General features: G+C 42.0%; 1 protein-coding gene and 1 pseudogene across 1 annotated transcript in view; both read right to left on the reverse strand.

Moving 5' to 3' along the window:
* Positions 1 to 1592, reverse strand: part of Yipf4 (Yip1 domain family member 4) — a 16833-nt gene extending 15241 nt beyond the window's left edge. The window contains exon 1 of the mRNA XM_048353175.1: positions 1267 to 1592. Coding sequence (XP_048209132.1) covers positions 1267 to 1345 — 79 coding nt within the window. The 5' untranslated portion in view covers positions 1346 to 1592. The remainder of the gene's footprint in view (positions 1 to 1266) is intronic.
* Positions 1593 to 19543: 17951 nt separating this feature from the next.
* On the reverse strand, positions 19544 to 20729 carry LOC125356915 (annotated as a pseudogene).
* Between the last annotated feature and the right edge of the window lie 427 nt (positions 20730 to 21156).

Raw genomic sequence — 21156 nt, forward strand, 5'->3', positions numbered from 1 at the left:
ACCTAACTGTGTATACTTGGAGGACATATGAAGACATTTTAATAAATTTGGTGTAGTTTACTCATTCCAAGTTTCTTTATATGGAGTCAGTGGGTAACCTAGATGCATTATTCTGTCAGATATCTTAGATGTACCTAAGAAAAGTGATCCTACGGAAAGGAAGGATATGAAAAATCAACACAGGTACATGAATTTGAACAAACACCAGGTTCTAATACCTAATGAAGACAATTTTTTAAGCTTGAGAAGTTAAATTTGATATTTCTCCTTAAGTTCTATGCTAAATGCAGATGAAAAAAGGCTGAAATGGCAGGAAAACTATATGTGACTGCAGGTGAGAGAAGGTGAGAGAGGAAAGTGACTGATCAGGATGCACTGTACAAATAAATTGACATGTTAAAATTGTAACCCCCTTGTAAAACCGTTTGAAAATAAAAAAATAAATTTAAAAAGACTGAAATGTTTTGACTTGCTCTATTTCACTTTATAAAATATTTACCAGCTGTTTTCTTTGTCAATATCTATTTTGCCTCTTGATAACAAGTTGAACTCGGTGCTACATTATGAAAGATTTCTGAGGGAAATCTAGGTTCTCCTGTAGACTGAAATTTCTCCAGCTAAACTAACTTATCTTTTCATCTCGGGCAGGAATCTGACTACTAGAATACATAAAGTCTAACTAAGGTAACATCTGAAAACATCTAGCAGAGGAAGCTTCAGGTTACAATGAGTTAAGCATGCAAGTGAGAAAGGAGAAAATCGTTTTCCCAGCACAACTGTTTCCTGAAAACACAAGGGAATCTGTCAACACTTTGGGACGTCGGATTCCCCAAGTTTCAGGTATCCCTGAGCTCCCCCACCCTTCTTTATTTTTGCTATTGAGTTCAAACACAACAAATTGGAAAACAGGCACTCAGGCAAGATAACCAACTCAACACAAACTAAGAACCCTTTCAGGAAAAGTTTGTTTACAGAGTAAAAAAAAATATTTTCTAGGGATAAAAAGAACACAGCTGTACTTTGTGCTCGTTCTTGGACATCTCAGGCCAATCGACGCGTCCGAGTAATTTCGGAAATAAGAACTTGGGGTTCGGCCGAACCCCTGGAGGTGACCGTCCGGTGACTCGGAACCAGTGGGGAGGTGGAGGCCTCTGGAGGGCCGGTGTCCCAACCCGGCCCGCACCCCACACCCCCTCCGGCTACTCGGAGCCTGTGGGAAAGCGGAGGCCTCGAGGACCCCGGCCCGCACCGTCCCCGCCAGCTCACCTTCGGCGTCCGCCGAGGAGACAAAGGTGAAGTCCCCGTTGGCGGGGGCATAGGCCGGGGGCGGGCCCGGCGGTTCCATCCCGCCGCCCCTCGGAGCCTGCGGCGGTGGCGGAGGCTGCGGCTGGGCCCAGGCTCCGAGGAGGCCGCGGCCCCGGCCCGCCTGCTCGCGCTACCGTGCGGCCTGCGAAGCCCGAAGAGCAGGCCGGGGCGAGGCCTGACACCAGCGAAGCAGACCGCGAGTCTCTCCCGGACTGAGCCCCAACACCGTCTTCTCGGTGGCGAGCGCCCAAGCACCACGACGCCGGCGCCCTGACAGGACCATAACAGTGACAGCGCCGCGCCGATTGGCTCTTTGTAATCTGCGCTCCCATTGGCTCCTAAAGGAGGCTTCTGATTGGGTCTTCCGGTGGTTGGTTCCGGAAGTTTACCCAGAACCGGAAGTCCTTTCTTTCCAGCGTTCCCTTCCTTTGGGCTTTGTTTGTTGCCCGAGTTTTGTCTTTTCCAACTTCGCTCCCGCTCCGTGAACTAGACGAGTTCCAGAATATTTTTATGTAGGGTGGAGTTGAGAGGGATGGGAGAATGCTGAAAAGGGTGACATTGATCAAGACAACTCCTTTGTACAACTAAAGAAAATAAAAACGTATGTTAAGAAAGAGAGTGTTGGAGCCAGGCGCCGGTGGCTCACGCCTGTAATCCTAGTTACTCAGGATTGCGGTTCGAAGCCAGCCCGGGTAGGAAAGTCCGTGAGACTCTGATCTCCAGTTAAACACCAGAAAGCTGAAAGTGGCGCTGTGGCTCAAGAGCACTAGTCTTGGGCATAAAAAGGCTCTGGGACAGTGCCCAGGCCCAGAGTTCAAGGCCCAGGACCGGCAAAACGAAAAGAATAGAATTGTAGGAATAAGTAGATTTCTAGAGTTCAGCTCCTCTTGTTGGATTCCCAGCATTCCTTTGCCTTTATTCATTTGCCATTTGTGCGGGATCTTGACTAAGCTATTTGTCATTTTAAACGTTCAAAAAAACCCAGCCTTGAGCATAAATGTTCCTTGCATAGCTCTTAGAAACATTTTCAGTTAAGTGTGGAAACGAGGAAATGAAGTTGGTGGAGTGATGCAACTAGTAGACTGCCCATCTGAAAGTATGAGGCCCTGAGTTTAAACCCCAGTAACCCCAAATAAATAAAAATAGAGGCTTGGGAGAAAGGAAAACTTTGAACATAACCAGTTTAAAAACATGTAGGTTGGGCTGGGAATATGGCCTAGTGACAAGAGTGCTTGCCTCTTATACATGAAGCCCTGGGTTTGATTCCTCAGCACAACATATATAGAAAATGGCCAGAACTGTCGTGGCTCAAGTGGGAGAGTGCTAGCCTTGAGCAAAAAGAAGCCAGGGACAGTGTTCAGGCCCTGAGTCCAAGCCCCAGGACTGGCAACAAAAAACAAACATGTAGTTTGAACTACTTAGTTGATCTCCAGTTCATAAGGAGCCAGAACTCTGAATTTGAGGTCTAGCACAATAGTCCATAGTATGTGGTTGCTAACTAACTGTGAGTATGAGTGATTACCCAGGAAGAGTCTGATGACTGAGAGAAGAGTGATAAGAATAGAACTATGAGAAGCACCACCATTTGAGAGGCAATCTAGGGAGGACTGGAAATGGGTGAATAGAATAGTTAGGAAAACAGAACATCTTGCCCATCTCTTGATTTTTCTATTCTTTACAATCTTTTTTTTTTTTATCCCACACAGAGGCTCAAACTCAGTATCTGATGCTTTCACTCATTGGTTGGCATTCTACTACCTGAGCCATACCTCCACCCTCCATCCTTATAATCTTGGTATGTCATTTTGCAAACAGAATCCTATTATTTTTGGCATAGTGCAACAACATTGGTTTTTTTTTTAAAAAATACTTAGCCACTATGTACCAACAGTTATTTTTCCTTAGCACATTTGAAGATATCCCACTGTGTTTTCTAAATTAATTTTAATTTATTGTCAGAGTGATGTACAAAGGGGTTAGTTTCATACATAGGCAGCGAGTACATTTTTATCCAACTTGTTACCTCCTCCCTCATTTTTCTCTCACTTTCCCCCCTTCCCCATTTTCCTCTCCCCTCCATTGTATTTTGTTTTCTAGTTACTAGTGAAAAATGAGCTTCAGAGTATAGATTTTTTTGTTTATACTGCTTGGAGTTTTGGGAGTTACCTGAACCTCAATGTTGTCTTTCTTCAGTTCTTAAACATTTTACTTCTCTTTTCTAATATTGCTACTATTCTGTTCTCTCTCCCTCACTTCTGAAACTTCAATTAGATATATATGAGTGATACGTAGTAAGAGTGTAAGAGGAGGTACAGAAATGGAAGGGCAAAGGGTCAACAAAGGCAGCGGTGATACTCACTGGACATGGTGTTGAAAAATGAACTATATAATCTGTGGGTGGGAATGGGAGAAAAAACTGGGAGAGAGTGAGGAAAGGGGTGACATCCAAAAGGAAATGCACTCATTACCTGACTTATGTAAGTGTAAGCCCTCTATACATCACCTTATAATAACAATAAATGTTTTTTTTTTTTTTGGCCAGTCCTGGGGACTGGACTCAGGGCCTGAGCACTGTCCCTGGCTTCTTGCTCAAGGCTAGCACTCTGCCACTTGAGCCACAGTGCCCCTTCTGGCCATTTTCTGTATATGTGGTGCTGGGGAATCAAACCCAGGGCCTCATGTATATGAGGCAGGCACTCTTGCCACAAGGCCATATCCCCAGCCCCACAATAAATGTTTTTTAAAGAGTAATAACCAGGGCTGGGGAGATAGCCTAGTGGCAAGAGTGCCTGCCTCGGATACACGAGGCCCTAGGTTCGATTCCCCAGCACCACATATACAGAAAAACGGGCAGAAGCGGCGCTGTGGCTCAAGTGGCGGAGTGCTAGCCTTGAGCGGGAAGAAGCCAGGGACAGTGCTCAGGCCCTGAGTCCAAGGCCCAGGACTGGCCAAAAAAAAAAAAAAAAAAAAAAGAGTAATAACCAGCATGTTATATGATCCTTAAGGCGCTAACTCTTTTTGTGACACTATTGTCAGGCATCATGATAAATGGATTATAAAAATGTCTTCCTTTTTCTGTGCTTGTTCTGGGGCTTGAATACAGTTTGATCTCATGACCTTTTGGTCTTATTCAGGTTTCTGGCTCACAGCTGGTACTCCACCACTTGAGCGACACTTCCCTTCCAGCTTTCTTGCTGGTTAACTGGCAATAAAAATCTAGTAGACTTTTCTTTCCTCAGCTGCCTTTGAACCTCCATCCTCAGATCTCAGCATCTCAGCCACTTGAGTAGTTAGGATTATAGAAGTGAGCCATCAGCACCTGTCTTCTATGGATTTCTTTAAGCCTCATGAAATAAGGAGTTATGAATAAGGAATAGGCGCAGGGAAAAACAGGCAACTAAAGATTACATAAGTACTAAGTGGTTAGCACCAAGACCTGAAACCAGGTAATCTCATTCCAGAATATCAATATTATGAAACCTTATGTGTTTGCTACTTTTCTGAGTTCCTTATGCTCTCTCTGATGCTTAACTTCCTTCTTTTGGGTTTGTTGTGTTGTTGTTTATTAAATTTTATTAATGCCATGGTAGATATTTTCAGACCATGGTTTTTCTCCCTGGAATCTTGTTTTGGGAATTCATGTCCTGTTTTAGTTCTTTAAACAATGGTTTTGTTGATTTTCAAGGAGTGACACAAATTCTATATTTAATTTGATAATTGCACTTCATGTTGTAAGTATTGTTTAAGACGGTTGGTTTATTCAGACCAAGCAGCTGTAACTGTTATGTTTATTGAAACTACCTCAAGCACACCTGTGTGGGAAAGCCACAGCTTGCTTTGTTTTACATGTGCACCTTTTATCTTTAATGTACATTAACTGGAGAAATTAGAAACGAAAAAGCACCTATTGTATTGCCTTTCAAGGTAGCTACTGTTAAGATCTTGCTGAAATACTTATGCCCCATTTTATAAGCCTTGTATATGTAAATGTGCTCTTCATATACATTGTTTTATGACATGAGCATTTTCCACTATAACCACATACAGTAGTTTGGAAGATGATGGCTTACTAGGTTACCTAGACTGGTCTTGCACTGGCAATACTTGCCTCAGCATCACATGTAACTGGAATTATAGGAATGCACCACCACATCGGACTATTTTCCTCTCTTTTTATTTCATTTTTATTTCATTTAATGGATATATCCATTTATTTAAAGCAACTCTTTATCTTTCCTTGTTACTGTACTTTTGTATACTCATATTTCTTTAGGATAAAAGTTTTAAAGAGAACTAACTAGGACTGGGAATGTGGCTTGGTGGTAGAGTGCTTGCTTAGCATGCGTGAAGCCCTGGGTTCGATTTCTCAGTACCACATACACAGAAAAAGATGGAAGTGGCACTGTGGCTCAAGTGGTAGTAGAGTGGTAGCCTTGAGCAAAAGAAACTCAGGGACAGTGTGCAGTCCCTGGGTTCAAGTCCCAGGACTGGCAAGAGAGCAAGGGAGAGAGAGGGAGAGAGAGGGAGAGAGGGAGAGAGAGAGAGAGAGAGAGAGAGAGAGAGAGAGAGAGAGAGAGAGAGAGAGAGAGAGAGAGAGAGAGAACTAACAACGGTCAGAGAATCTTCAAATGTCTAAGGGTTTTTGTTCAGGTTCTAGGACTTGAATTCAGAACCTGGGCACTGTTCCTGAGCTTTTATTTTGCTCAAGGCTAGTACTCTATCACTTGAAAAATAGATCCACTTTAGGGTTTTTTTGGGGGTGGGGAGGGGTTAATTGGAGATTAGAGTCTCATGGACTCTTCTGATCAGGCTGACTTTGAACTATAAACTTCAGATCTCAGCCTCCTGAGTAGCTAGGATTACAGGCACTGTACAACCACTGGTGCCCAGCAATGTCTGAAGTTTTTAAATACATATTGATAACTTGTCCTCCAAAGGATAGCAACAGCTTACCTCCATATTGGCAGAGCACAGGAGAATTCCTTTCCCATCGCACCCCAAACCCTGGTATTGGTATTGAATAGAATCCTTTTTTTAAAAATGTAATTGGATAGGTGACACATAGTTATTTCCGTTTTCATTTCTTTGATTTCAATTAAATCATCGTACTTCCAGTACTGGGAAAGTGCTTAAATCTAAAGAGTGGGTGGAAGAGACAGACATTCTGGAGATGAATGGGAAAAAATGTGTTCAAGTTAGAATTCATACAAGTTAGAGAGAATTTAAGTCTGTAGTAAAGGTAAATACAAAACTCAATTGTGGTAGAATAGCACATAGCCCAGAAAACAGATGTGTGCCCTGAGAAACATAGTGTCTACAGAAAACGAATTGAAAGTTGTGGGCTGGGGATATGGCCTAGTGGCAAGAGAGCTTGCCTCGTATACATGAGGCCCTGGGTTCGATTCCCCAGCACCACATATACAGAAAACGGCCAGAAGTGGCGCTGTGGCTCAAGTGGCAGAGTGCTAGCCTTGAGCAAAAGGAAGCCAGGGACAGAGCTCAGGCCCTGAGTCCAAGGCCCAGAACTGGCCAAAAAAAAAAAAAAAAAAAGAGAGTTGTGAGGATTTCTTTAAGCACATTGTGCAGCCAGCAATAAGGACTACATGGCAGTACTGGAGTTTGAACTCAGGGCCTCTGGCTTGATGGCTGACACTCTACCACCTGACCCATTTCCACCATTTATTTTTGCCAGTCCTGGGGCTTGGACTCAGGGCCTGAGCACAGTCCTCGAGCTTCTTTTTGCTCAGGTCTAGCACTCTACCTCTTGAACCACAATGCCACTTCAGGCCTTTTCTATTTATGTGGTGCTGAAGAATCAAACCCAGGACTTCAAGCATGCTAGGCAAGCACATTCCCAGGCCTTGTTTTTTATTTTGACCTAGTGTTTACCTAGATTAGGGTCAAGTATTTCTCTGGCCACAGCCTCCTGAAGAGCTGGATGACAGGTGTGTGCCACTCCTAATATACAGCCTCTGCCTCTGCTAACTCATTCTGAGTGTGTTGTTCCTCTGTCTTGGGGAATGACATCACATCTACCCAATCGTGAATGCCAGAGACTTGAATGTCATTGCTGACTCCTCCCTTTCACTCACCTCTCAAGTCTTGTTTGTTCTCATCCTCAAATACAGCGTAGAGGCTTGAGTCTCCTTTTTTATTCAAATTAATGTTGATTCACCTGGCCAAGTACAATCCCTTCTTGTGGGTTCACAAAGCAGCAGCAAAGATAATCGTAAAACACAAGCACCGCCATGCCTCCCTCAGCACTGAAGCTTTCAGGACTTCCCATTATATTTAGGGTAAAGATAAACTCCTTCCCATCTTTTGCCACCCTCTACCCGAATCTCATGCCACTTTCCTACTTGCAATCCAATTTCTGGGCATCCTTTTCAGTTCTTAGAATTAGCTGAGCTCTTATCCTACATTCTGTGCATTTGCGCTTCCCTGCCTGGCACTTTCCTGTGTATTTCCATCTGTCCTGAAGGCCTCTGTTTAAATGTCACCTTCCTAGCTTCCTGAACTATGACATTTGTTTCTATGATAGTACTCAACAGTACCCAGTTGTTTCCTAGTACTTGTCACAACTACTTCATCTGTTTATTTTTTAAAGGAGTGAATACATGCATGAACAAATGGTTGAAAAACCACAAAGAAATAGCATCTCCTATCCACTGGAATGGCTATAATATAAAGGACAGCTGGGAGCCAGGCATGGTGGAACATGCCTGTAATTCCGGCATTGGGAGGCTGAGGCAGAAGGAACTTGAAGAGTTTGAGGCTGGTCTGAACTACATAGTGGGATCCTGTCCAGAATAATCAACAACAACAAGCCACTGCTACTACTACAACAAAAAACAATAACTAACAAGTGCTGACAAGGAGCAGAGAAATTGAAATCATTGATCCCCATTCTCGGTGATGTAAAGTAATGCTACTTCTTTGAAAAAAAAATAGCCTGGCATTTCCTCAAATATGTCAGATGATCTAGAAATTCATATCTTACATAGATAACCAAGAGAAATGAAAACTTCAACAAAATTTTTATCATGCCAGGCACTGGTGGCTCATGCTTGTAAATCCTAGGTACTCAGGAGGCTGAGATCTGAGAGTCACAGTTCAAAGCCAGCCCCAGCAGGAAAGTCTATGAAACTCTTATCTCCAATAAATTACCTAGAACAAGCCTGAAGCAGTGCTGTGGCTCAAGTGGTGGAGTGCTTGAGCACAAAAAGCTCAGGGACAGCACCCGGCCAAGAGTTCAAGCTCCAGGACTGGCAAAATAAAAAATTCTGGGTTGGGAATATGGCTTAGAGCAGAGTGCTTGCCTTGCATACATGAAACCCTGGGTTCGATTCCTCAGTACCACATAAGCAGAAAAGGCCAGAAGTGGGCGCTGTGGCTCAAGTGGTAGAGTGCTAGCCTTGAGCAAAAAGAAGCCAGGGACAAACTAGCCAATAGTGTTTGATACCCAGCCCCTAAAGTTTTGGCTTAAGTTCTGCGTTTGGCACAAAAATCTTCCAACTGCATAAATATTTCTGTCATAATGCTTTCTTTGTCTTGGAAATTAGATTTTACTTATTAAGACTATTTTATTAAACAGCTGGACATTTTGTTATTAAGTAAATGGTCTGTAAGTTCTTTGTGCAAAATGTTTTCAAGTTATATGTTTAAATGCATTACTGATTTATAATTTTACAAAAATACATTTGGTTATACTATTAAAAAAAAAGAAGAAGAAGAAGCCAGGGAAAGTGCTCAGTCCCTGAGCCCAAACCCCAGGACTGGCAAAAAAATAAATTCCAGCTGTGTTAGATGCCCCAAATTTCACATCAGATAAACCCACCACATAAGCTGGTGGTATCACCATTCCTGGAAACCCCTGAATGTAGAAAATCATTTGGAGTGAGGTCTGATAGTGCTCTAAATCACATGAGCTAATGTCAGAACTCCCTTTTTTGAAACCAGAAATTATGTAAGTTCCTGGTATTTTGTACTAGTCAGAGGAAAGAGTACACAAGAATCTCATTCATAGGGGAAGAGCAGGGAGATTTCTCCAGCCCTAAGTGTAACTTGGCTTTCTGGAGTCTGTGTACCAGTGGGGGCCTCTGGCTTTTTGTCTCCAGGCGGGAGTTCATGGACTGCCACTGCTAATCTCGCCCAGAATGGTGGTGACTGAGGGGCCGAATGTGCTAGAAGTCTGCTAGGACTGAAGGTACAGGATAGCTTAGTTCCTTCTGCAGTAGCAATATGCTTTATCCAAACAAACCAACTCACTTCTTTCCCTATCTGTCTCCTTCTCCTTTCCCCCCCTCTCTCTTTCTGTCCCTTTCTCATTCCTGGCCTGCTTCTCCCCTGTAAAATACATATTGAAAATTCACAACATTTCATTTTAAGCTGTAGAATGAATAAATCAACTGTAATAGGTTGGAAAAAAAGTGTGAATTTCAACCTGTTTGGTCTTCAGGTCTCAAGTCCCACTTGCTCACTACTTGTGCTTATGCTTATCTTTCCTTCTGTGAGTCCAAGCATTTTTTTGGTTTGCTTGCTTGGATTTTGGAAGTATGTAACCAGAGTTGGTCTTAAATTCACAACCCTCTTGCCTCAACCTCCTGAGTGTTGGGATTATAAGCATCCATTACTAGTCCAGGCTTCCAATCATTCTTTTTATATTTTAGAAAAAGAAAGGTCTGTTCAGTGTTTCTCTATTTTTTGTTTGGTTTTGTTTTAGGGGCTTGAACTTGGGGCCTGAGCACTGTCCCTGGCTTCTTTTTGCTCAAGGCTAGCACTCTGCCACTTGAGCCACAGTCCCACTTCCAGCTTTTTCTATATACGTGGTGCTGAGGAATCAAACCCAGGGCTTCATGCACACGAGGCGAGCTCTTTACCACTAGTCCATATTCCCAGCCCCTCTCTGTTTATTTTTTGTGCTAGCACTAGAACTTGAACTCAGGACCTCAAGATCTTACTTGTCATTTTCGTTTATGGCTTATATTCTATTATGTTAGCCATGCCCCCAGCCTGGCTTTGTGCTGGTTAAACAGTCTCATATACTTTTGCTTTGAACTTCAGTCCTCCAGCTCTCAGCCGCTGAGTAGCTGAAAGGACAAGCTTGAGCCACTGGAACCCACTAGCAGTTCCCGGTTCTCCTTTGTGCATAGTCTCTTCTCACCAAACAGGAACATTGAGCCTTAGTGAAACAGAAACAGAGAAAATGAAACGTTGCTTTATAATGACTTTTAGTTTACCATGAAGAGAGTAACTGTATTGATCAGCCAGGTACAGTGGGGACAGGAATGGGATTTAAGTTTTAGAGCCAAATGTCAAGTTTGGGTGTCTGCTCATCTGAAGCATGCCTGGCAGCTGTTCTTGTGGACAGCTGTGGTTTTCTGCAGCGGCCTGGATTTCCCTGCAGGGGAAACTTTAGGCGTGGTTAGCTGATCTGTTGGGCTTTTACCAGGTCCCTCTGAATTGATGATAAAAGTTACATGGTGGGGCTGGGAATATGGCCTAGTGGTAGAGTGCTTACCTCCTATACATGAAGCTCTGGGTTCGATTCCTCAGCACCACATATATAGAAAAGACCAGAAGTGGCACTGTGGCTCAAGTGGTAGAGTGCTAGTCTTAAGCAAAAAGAAGCCAGGGACAGTGCTCAGGCCCAGAGTTCAAGCTCCAGGATTGGCAAAAAAAGAAGTTACATGGTGTTTTTCTGGGGTCAATTTGTGTGTTGCATGAGACAAAGTGAGGGGAAAGGAAAATTACTCTTACGCTAAGACTATCTAGAATCACAGATGGGAGCAGGAAGAAAGTAAGTGGGTTGCTTGGTCTATCCAGTCTTCTGAGTAACTGATGAAAAGGAGAGAAAAAGGAAAGGAAAGGATTGTTGACAGGACACCTGTTTTGGGACAGGGTCTCTCTGCCCATCTCAGTGGATCTTACCACCCTGGTTTAGAGGTGGAAAATGTGGTAGGGAAAAGTTCAATGACTCACCCTGGGTCAGAAAGCTAATTAACTACAAATTTGGATAAAATCTGTTTCTGGTCTGGTCCCTACAGTTCAACATGCTTCTAAAATGCTAATAGTATTAGCTGCCAGTGTCTGCATGGTTTAAATAATAGAAACTTACTTGTTCACAGTGTTTGGAGCTGGAAATCCAAAACCAAGGAGTCGGTTTCTGCAGAGGCCTCTGTCCTGGGCTTACAGATGGATGCCTCCAGCTTGTGTCTTCAAGACACCTTTTTATCTGAGCATCCCTGATTATTTCCATGTGTGCATCCTAATTTCCTCTTTCTAGGACAGCAGTTGGATTGGATCAGCCCCTACCCCCACAGCCTTATGAGAACTTAATTAACTCCTCCTAGGCCCATATGTTAAAATATCACATACTGAAATACTGGGGTTAATTGGTTTGGGTTTTTTTTTTGTTTGTTTGTTTCTTTTTTTGGTATCTCTACTGTGGCTTGAATTCAGGGCCTCGGTACCATCCCTGAGTGTTTTTGCTCAAGACTAGTACTCTACCACTTGAACCACAGCTCTACGTCCAGCTTTTTGGTGGTAAGAATTTCATAGAACCTTCCTGCTCCTGTTGGTTATGAACTGGCAATCCTCAGATCTCACCCTCAGTAGCTTTGATTACAGGCACGAGATGCCTGGTTTGGGGTTTAAATCTTTAATGTGTGTATTTAAGGGGTGTGCAATTCAGCTTCAATACTAATATTAAACAGTGAGATGTGAGATTGCTGGAGTCCCAAGGAGATGAAGGAACATTCTAGTCCAGAGCTTTTTTACTAGGAAAAAAGATAACACTCATTGACTATCTCTGTCCCAGCAACTTTCATGTTTAATCTTTCCAACAGTCCTAGGAGGTGGGTAGTATGCAAGTCAATGTTTTAGTAAAGAAATAAAAACCTGGAAAGGTCAAGTAACAGATCTAGGAATATCCATCTAATAACCTTCAGAGTAAGGATTCAAATTCAGGCCTGCAGTATTAATGCTGAAACCTATGTCTATTTCCATGTGCTTGCCTCTCTGCTTCCTGATAATACCTTTTCCCTCATTTCACCTGTAAGGTGTAAAAGTGAATCCACAGACATGAGGTTGGAGTTCTGAGAAAATGTCAGTTTATGATACACTCATGTAAATATTTCTAAGAAATACCTAAGCTTAGAATTAGTTCCTAAATATTATTTCTCAAGGTGCAATGATAAGAAAAGGCCTTTTTTGGCTGGGGATATGGCCTAGTGGCAAGAGTGCTTGCCTCGTATACATGAGGCCCTGGGTTCAATTCCCCAGCACCACATATACAGAAAACGGCCAGAAGTGGCGCTGTGGCTCAAGTGGCAGAGTGCTAGCCTTGAGAAAAAGAAGCCAGGGACAGTGCTCAGGCCCTGTGTTCAAGCCCCAGGACTGGCCAAAAAAATAAAAAAATAAAAATAAAGAAAGAAAAGGCCTTTTTTTTCTTCCTTTAGGGCCGGTTGAGCAGCCAAGACTTTGTACATGCTAGGCAAGCACTCTACCCTCAGCCCAGAAAAGGACTCCATCCACACAATTGGTGAACAGTTTGCTCACTGCACAACTTGCTGGGAAGGGAGAAGAAGAGAGAGGAATGGAAGGGGTGGGAAGAAGGGAACAGGAGAGGAGAGTGAAGAGAGGGGGAAGGGGAAGGGAGAAGTCAACTTTATAGTTCAGAGTGGCAGCCACAACCCTTTTCTGTATATCAGCATAATTCACATCAAGTGGGCTTCAGTCTATGACTGATTTATTCTTTTTCTATTGTCAGGATGATGTACAGAGGGGTTACAGTTACCTGCTTAAGGTAGTGAATACATATACATTTCTTGTCATGCCTGTTATCCCCTTCCTCATTTTCCCCCTCCTTCCCTGGCCCCCAGCCCCTCAATGCCACCCCCTTGCTTTCTTAGTTATTTTTTCAAAAATAAAAATTTAAAATAAAATAAACAGATTTTATCCTTAATGCCAATTGTCACTCTAGTCTATAATGCTTATGTCCTCTATGATTAGTGACTGTAAAACAATTCCTTCCAGCTCAGGTGACATATACATATGCATCTTTTTTCTTTTGCTTTGTGTAATCTGATCCTTCTTTTTCTCTAATTTTTCCCCCTCCCTGCTGCCCTTGAGTTGGTTTGTTTTCCCCGTTGCAGCTGTTGGTCCCTTTCTACTGTATTTCTCCCCCCATTTTCCATTCATTCTGTGTTCTCCTTCCAGCTTCTTTCAGATGTGTACCTGTGTACATCTTGTGTGAGGAAAGGGTATAGGGTCCTTTAGTTTCTCTAAGACTGATTGCAAAGACGTCTTCTGCTTCTTTATCTTTGGTGTTCTTTGGATGTTAAATTATGTACATATGCATTTATGTACATATAATTTAGAGTTTGTTTCACTTTTGAGTGCCTTTCTCCCAAGGCAGCCCCCCACCTTTTTTTTTTTTTTTTTTTTTTTTGGTCTCCCTGTGAATTGGAACCTTGGGTCCTGCTTTCTTTGACATGTTTTTTTTTTTGTGTTTTTTTTTTTTGCCAGTCCTGGGCCTTGGACTCAGGGCCTGAGCACTGTCCCTGGCTTCTTCTTGCTCAAGGCTAGCACTCTGCCACTTGAGCCAAAGAGCCACTTCTGGCCATTTTCTGTATATGTGGTGCTGGGGAATCGAACCCAGGGCCTCATGTATACAAGGCAAGCACTCTTGCCACTAGGCCATATCCCAGCCCCATGTTTTTGTTTTTTATTTCTAACATCCACATATCAAGGAGACCATGTGCCTTTGTTCTCTGTGTTCTAGGTTTGTCTCGCTCAACATTATTTGTTCCAGACCTCTCCATTTCCCTGCGAATGCCATTATTTTATCATTTCTAATCGTTGTGTAGAATTCCATTGTGTACAGGTACCACATTTTTTGGATCCATTCATCTGTATTGGGGCATCTGGGTTGTTTTCATATTTTGGCTATTGTGAATTATGCAGTGGTAAACATGGATGTGCAGGTGTCTTTGTGGTATCCTGGATCCTGTTGTTCTAGATAGATGCCTAGAAGTGGTACGGCTGGGTCATAGGATATGTCTATGCTAAGTTGTTTTTTTTTTTGGACAGTCCTGGGCCTTGGACTCAGGGCCTGAGCACAGTCCCTGGCTTCTTCCCGCTCAAGGCTAGCACTCTGCCACCTGAGCCACAGCGCCCCTTCTGGCCGTTTTCCATGTATGGGGTGCTGGGGAATCGAACCGAGAGCTTCATGTGTAGGAGGCAAGCGCTCTTGCCACAAGGCCATATTCCCAGCCCCCTATGCTAAGTTTTTTGAGGAACCTCCATACTGTTCTCCAGAGTGGTTGTACTAGTTTACACTCCCGCTAACAGTGGGGAAGGGTTCCTCTTTTTCCACATCCCTTCCAGCATTTGTTGTTGCCTGAGTTCAGAGTATAGGCCATTCTAACTGGGGTGAGGTGGCATTTCTTTTACTGCCAGGAATGTTGAACATTTCCTCGTATGTTTCTTTGCCATTTTTATTTCTTCTTCTGTGAAATCTCTCTCTCTCTCTCTCTCTCTTTTTTTGCCAGTCCTGGACCTTGGACTCAGGGCCTGAGCACTGTCCCTGGCTTCTTTTTGCTCAAGGCTAGCACTCTGCCACTTGAGCCACAGCACCACTTCTGGCCATTTTCTACATATGTGGTGCTGGGGAATCAAACCCGGGGCTTCATGTATATGAGTCAAGCACTCTTGCCACTAGACCATATTCCCAGCCCCTGTGAAATCTCTCTTTAGCTCCCTTGACCATTTAATAATTGGTTTACTAGGTTTGGAAGGGGTTAATTTCTTGAATTCTCTGTAGATGACAGCCTTTGTCTGTTGCTGTGATGGTGAAGATCTTTTTCCAAATGGTTGGCTGTCTTTCTAGTTTAGTGGCTATGTCTTTAGCTGTGCAGGAACTTTTTATTTTGTAGTAGTCCCATTTGTCGAGTCTCTCCCCTAACTGTTGTGCCCCTGGAACTCTATTCAGGAAGTTCCTGCCTATGCCTATAAACTCTAGTGTCCTTCCTACTCTGTCCTTCAGTAGCTTCAGGGCTTCAGGTCTGATGTTGAGGTCCTTGATCCATTTTGAGTTGGTCTTGGTGTAGGTGATAGGCTAGGATTCACTTTGAGTTTTCTGCATGTGGCTGCCCAGTTTTCCCAGCACCAATAGTTGAAAAGGCTATGTTTTTTCCATTGTATGTCTTTGGCTCCTTTGTCAAATATCAGCTGACTGTAAATATGTGGTTTTATTTCTGGCTCTTCTACCCTATTCCATTGATCTTCAGATCTGTGCCAATACCAGGCTGTTTTTGTTATGAAGGCTCTATAATAGAGCTTGAAGTCTGGTATTGTGATACCTCCTGCACTGCTTCTTTTGTCTAGACTTGCTTTGCCTATTCTAGGTCTTTTGTTACTCTTTATGAATTTTTGGATTCTTTTCTCTATTTCAGTAAAGAATGTGGCTGGGACTTTTATGGGGATTGCGTTGAATTTGTATAACATCTTTGGCAATATGGCCATTTTCACTATATTGATTCTGCCTATCCATGAGCATGGGAGGTCTTTCCATCTCTTGGTGTTCTCTTTGATTTTTATAGTTTTCATCAAATAGATCTTTTACATTTTTGGTTAGTAATCCCTAGGTAGTTTGTTCTTTTCTTAGATGTTGTGAATGGTATTGTTTCCATAATTTCCTTTTCTGCTGTCTTGATTTATTCTTGAGAATAATGAATAATTAGTTAACTGGCTCCCTGGTTTCTTTTTTTGTTGTTGTTTGTTTGTTTTGGGATTTTTTATTTTTATTTTTTTGTCCTGGGGCTTGAACTCAGGGCCTGAGAACTGTCCCTGGCTTCTTTTTGCTCAAGGCTAGTACTCTGCCACTTGAGCCACAGCACCACTTCTGGCCTTTTCTATATATGTGGTGCTGAGGAATCAAACCCAGGGCTTCACATATGCAAGGCAAGCACTCTACCACTAGACCATATTCCCAGTCCCATGACTCCCTGTTCTTGCACACTTTCTCTATGTGATAGGAAGAATACTCTCAGAATCCAAACTGAATATAAGCCATTAACATCTTCAAAGTTAGCCGAGATTCTTTCTTAATGACGCACATAGCAATTTAAAAATGTTATTTTATTAGACAGTGAGTGAAGAACAAACTGTGGGATTATCTGATTCTGTGTATGTTTGAAAAGAAGGAACTTACGGCTTCTTCCTCTACCTTCTTCCTCTTCCTTTCTGGTCTCACTTGAAGTTTGACCCAGTCAACTGGAACTCCTCCTTGATCCTCCACTTCTGGGGGGTTGCCATTTGCTGAGTCTTTTCTTTGTGTGTCACACTACCCTTTGATCCAAAATTCAGATTGTCAGTAGATGAGTCCCCGCACCACAGTAGACCTTTTCTCAGGCTCCAGGACTGCGCCAAGCCTTGTTGTCAGACTTTCTCCCAAGGCCTCTTCCCTACACAGCTTTCTCTGCCTGTAAATAGCATTTCCTTTTTACTTCTTGTGAACTTTGATTTTTTTCTAGTGCAATCCAAAGGTTAGTTCTTCTAGACTAAACATCAGCTTGAGGCGCTTCCTTAGCAACTACCCTTCCAATTTTATTGAGCCTAACCCATTATAAAAATACATTTAAGCAGAGGGCTGGTGGCTATGATCCTAGCTACTCTGGAGGCTAATATTTGAGGTCAAGTCCAACGTACTGGTTATACAAAGAAGAAAAAATACATTACTACCCAGTGCTAGGATACATACACAACTGAAATAAAGTTTTCATGGAAAAACACAATGTTTCTGCCAATTTTACTCCTATTTCTTTTTCTCCTTCCCTCCTTCCTTTTTTTTTTTTTTTTTTGGCCAGTCCTGGGCCTTGGACTCAGGGCCTGAGCACTGTCCCTGGCTTCTTCCCGCTCAAGGCTAGCACTCCGCCACTTGAGCCACAGCGCCGCTTCTGGCCGTTTTCTGTATATGTGGTGCTGGGGAATCGAACCTAGGGCCTCGTGTATCCGAGGCAGGCACTCTTGCCACTAGGCTATATCCCCAGCCCCTCCCTCCTTCCTTTTTTCCTTTCTTTCTTTTTTTGCTGGTCCTGGGGCTTGAACTCAGGGCCTGGGCATTGTCGCTGAGCTCCTTTTGCTCAAGGTGAGCATTCTACCACTTCAGCCACGACACCACTTCCAGCTTTTTCTGTGATTAATTGGAGATAAGAATCTCACAGGCTTTTCTTCCTGGGATGGCTTTGAGCTACGATCCTCAGATATTTTTTTTCTAGCTTTAAAATAAATTGTCAACATGATGTACAGAGGGATTACAGTTACATACTTAATGTAGTGAATATGAATACATATACATTTCTTGGCATTCTTGTTACCTCCTTCCTCATTTTTCTCCTGCTTTCCTCCCCCCACTTTGCTTTCATCATTTTTTAAAATCTTCCCCATGATGGACATTGTCATTCTAGTCTACAATGCTTATGAACTGTATGATCATTAACAATAAAACAATTCCTTCCTGGTTGGGTAAGAGGTACATTTCTTTCCTTTTATTTAGTGTAATCTGTTTCTTCTTTTTCTCTCATCCCCCTACCCCCCTGCCCTTGAGTTGCTTAGTTTGCTTTAATCAATGCAGATGTTGGGCCCCCTCTACTGTATTTTTTTCACCTGTTTTCCACTCACTCTGTGCCCTCGTCCCAGCTTCCCTCAGAGGTGCATGTATATATACTATATGTAAGGTAAAGAATATAGGGTCCTCTAGATACTACAAGACTAATTAAGAAGTCCTTTGCTTCATTATCTTTGGAGTTCTTTTCAGTATGGATATTAACCCTCAGATTTTTTAAATTTTAATTTTATTGTCAAGGTGATGTATAGAGGGGTTACAGTTACAAATGTAGTGAGTACATTTCTTGTCAAACTTGTTACCTCCTCCATCTTTCTCTCACCTTCCCTCCACCCCAACACCCTTAGATTTCAGCCTCCTGTGTAGCTAGGATTATAGGCATGAGCCACCAGTATCCAGATAATGTTTTTGTTTTAGATTTTTTTGGGTGTGTTGGTCTTGGTGCTTGAACTAGGTAGGGGACTGAGCACTGACCCTGGCTTCTTTTTTTTGTTTTGTTTTGTTTTGTTTTTGTTGCCAGTCCTGGGGCGTGCCAGGGCCTGAGCACTGTACCTGGCTTCTCTTTAGCACTCAACCTCTTGAGCCACAGAGCCACTTCTGACTTTTTTCTATATATGTGGTGCTGAGGAATCGAACCCAGGGCTTCATGTATAGGAGGTGAGCACTTTACCACTAGGTCATATTCCCAGCCCTGACCCTGGCTTCTTTTTGCTCCAGGCCACCACTTGAGTCACTGCGCTACTTCTAGCCTTTTCTGGTGCTGAGGAATTGAACCCAGGACTTCGAGCATGGTAGGCAAGCACTGTACCGCTAAGCCACATTCCAAGCCCCAATTGTTCTATTTTTTACATGCAAACAAACTATGTAAACCACGTTCATTCTCATTTACCCTCTCTGCTCTCCCTGCCTCCCACCTATAATCACTCCCCACAACAGATCCTGTTTCATTTCCTGTCATTTTTTTTAGTATGTGTTAATTGAAATCACAGATCTTCATTGAATTTTGCAAATATTTAAGCATCAAAATCTTGTTTCATGCTGACACCAGTCCAGATTGCTTTTTTCTGGACTACCTGGAGAAATCACACACACACACACACACACACACACACACACACACACACAATACACACATACCCAGCATTCTTTCTGACGCCTACTCGCACCATCTTTCAGTATTTAATTCCCAGTTGCTCTCTCAGCTCTGTCCAGCATATATGGGAAGGAACTTTGCACAATCTAGAGCTCTAAGACAGGAGTCTTCCCCCCCCCCCCACAGTTTCAATACCATTGCTTTAAGAACAGGAAATACAAGTACAGAAATATTGTACTAGTATATTTTTATTACATGGAGAGGGAATAACACATTTGTATTTTTACCAGGGTTTGATATCATCCAATACTTTTGCCACAGTATTAATCATTGGCTTTCTACAGCTTTTTTTTTCCTATGCAGTTTTATGAATGAAAAAGCTCACAACTCTTTTCAACCATTTCAGATTTACACTTATCCAAATATTCCTGTTTAAGATGCTTTGGAGAACTGTTTCTTAAAAAACACAGATTCAGCTATGCATTTCAAATGTGTAATATTAACTCTGATTGGCCAAGATCTTCTTTGTATTGGCATCACAAAGACATTATGCACCTATTTGGGGTTAAAAGTGTTGTCTCAATAGTACAGAACAATAGTAGTTATTAGTTAGGTAGTAACTCATGAAACCCCATTTATAGAATTGACAACACAACAGAGAGTAACATAATGTCCTGTAAGTATTAAAGAAAAACAAGTTTACAAATAATGAAACTGTAGTTCCTAACTCTAAAATAGTTAACCATATCAAATGAGAGTAACATCAATTAGTAAAGAAAAAGTACACTGCTAGTGCCCAGCATTCAGCCTTCCATAGCATACTTCACAGTTCCGGCCATTTCAGTTGAGTTGTTTGATAGACCAAAAAAAAAAAAAAAAAAGAAGAAGATAAAAAACAGCATTAATTTTGTTGGGAAGTACGAAATAATTTTCTGTACTATTTGAAATAAATTTTGTGCTCATAAATAAATAAAATGGGTGTTTATCTTAAATTTTAATCATTCTTGTTAAAAAATAAAAACTGTCAACCTTTAAAAGAAAAACACTGGTATATTTAAAATAACATGTTTGGAAAACTGAATCACATTTTTCGTTGTCAGCATTATGCTTTGCTCTTGGTAGAATCATCTTTGTTTCTTCTTTTTACATCCCAATTATAAACCCTGGCCATATTGACTTCAGTAGTAGTAAACTGATCTCGAAGAAAGTCAAGATCTTCCTCAAGAGAATCAAGATTCTTTGTAGCAGTAGATAAATTCTTTTCCAACAATGCCTGAGCTTCATCAATATCATATTCAAGCATTACATTAGCCCCCAACCACAGACACACTTTATCAGTAGGAGGAACCGAAGCTTTGCAGTACAGGTTATCTGCCAATAAAAATCTGGTCTCCATTGAGTCCAGGGACTCTTTTTTCTTCTGCATGTATTTTAGAATTTCTAAAGTCTGCTTTATTTCAGAAATCTGACTTTTCAATCTCCTTTTCTTTTGAGCAAGGTTGAGTTCCATAAATTTATACTTCTGATATTGTTCATCCAGCTTCTTTAGTACTGTGTCTGCAGTCTCGTTCCCAGGCTGTTTCATGAAGGAATTTCATGAAGGAATCTACATCTTCTACAAACAGCTTCAGGAATCCCCAAGTGAAGCCGCCGTCTGGACCCTGAAGTCACTTCTACCACACCACCGTCTTTAGCAGCCGCCATCTTAAGAAAGTGATAAGACAGGAGTCTTGACATCTGGGCTCTCCCTAGGTTTCGACCGCAAATATCTAGTGGCTTTGAACAGGTTTCTATATGGTTTATGCCATTATGTATATATGTGTGTATATATACATATATACATTTATATGTGTGTGTATATAGTGTGTATATATATATGAGGTATATATATATATATATATTATGAGAACTGGGTCATAGCTCCAATTCTTTTACTTGATTCTTTGTATTGTTCATTTTATAGAATGAAGAGTAGCATGGCTGAAAGAAAAAGCCATACTGGGATTGTCTTTCACATATCCTTTGGAAATAATAGCTTCTACTGAGATACAGAAAGTGGCTAGGTTTTATTCAAAACAAGTAAGTATATTACAAGTAACATCCATTTAATTATTTACCACACTATCAAATG

This window comes from Perognathus longimembris, chromosome 8 (assembly GCF_023159225.1).
Source record: "Perognathus longimembris pacificus isolate PPM17 chromosome 8, ASM2315922v1, whole genome shotgun sequence".
Lineage (NCBI taxonomy): Eukaryota > Metazoa > Chordata > Mammalia > Rodentia > Heteromyidae > Perognathus > Perognathus longimembris.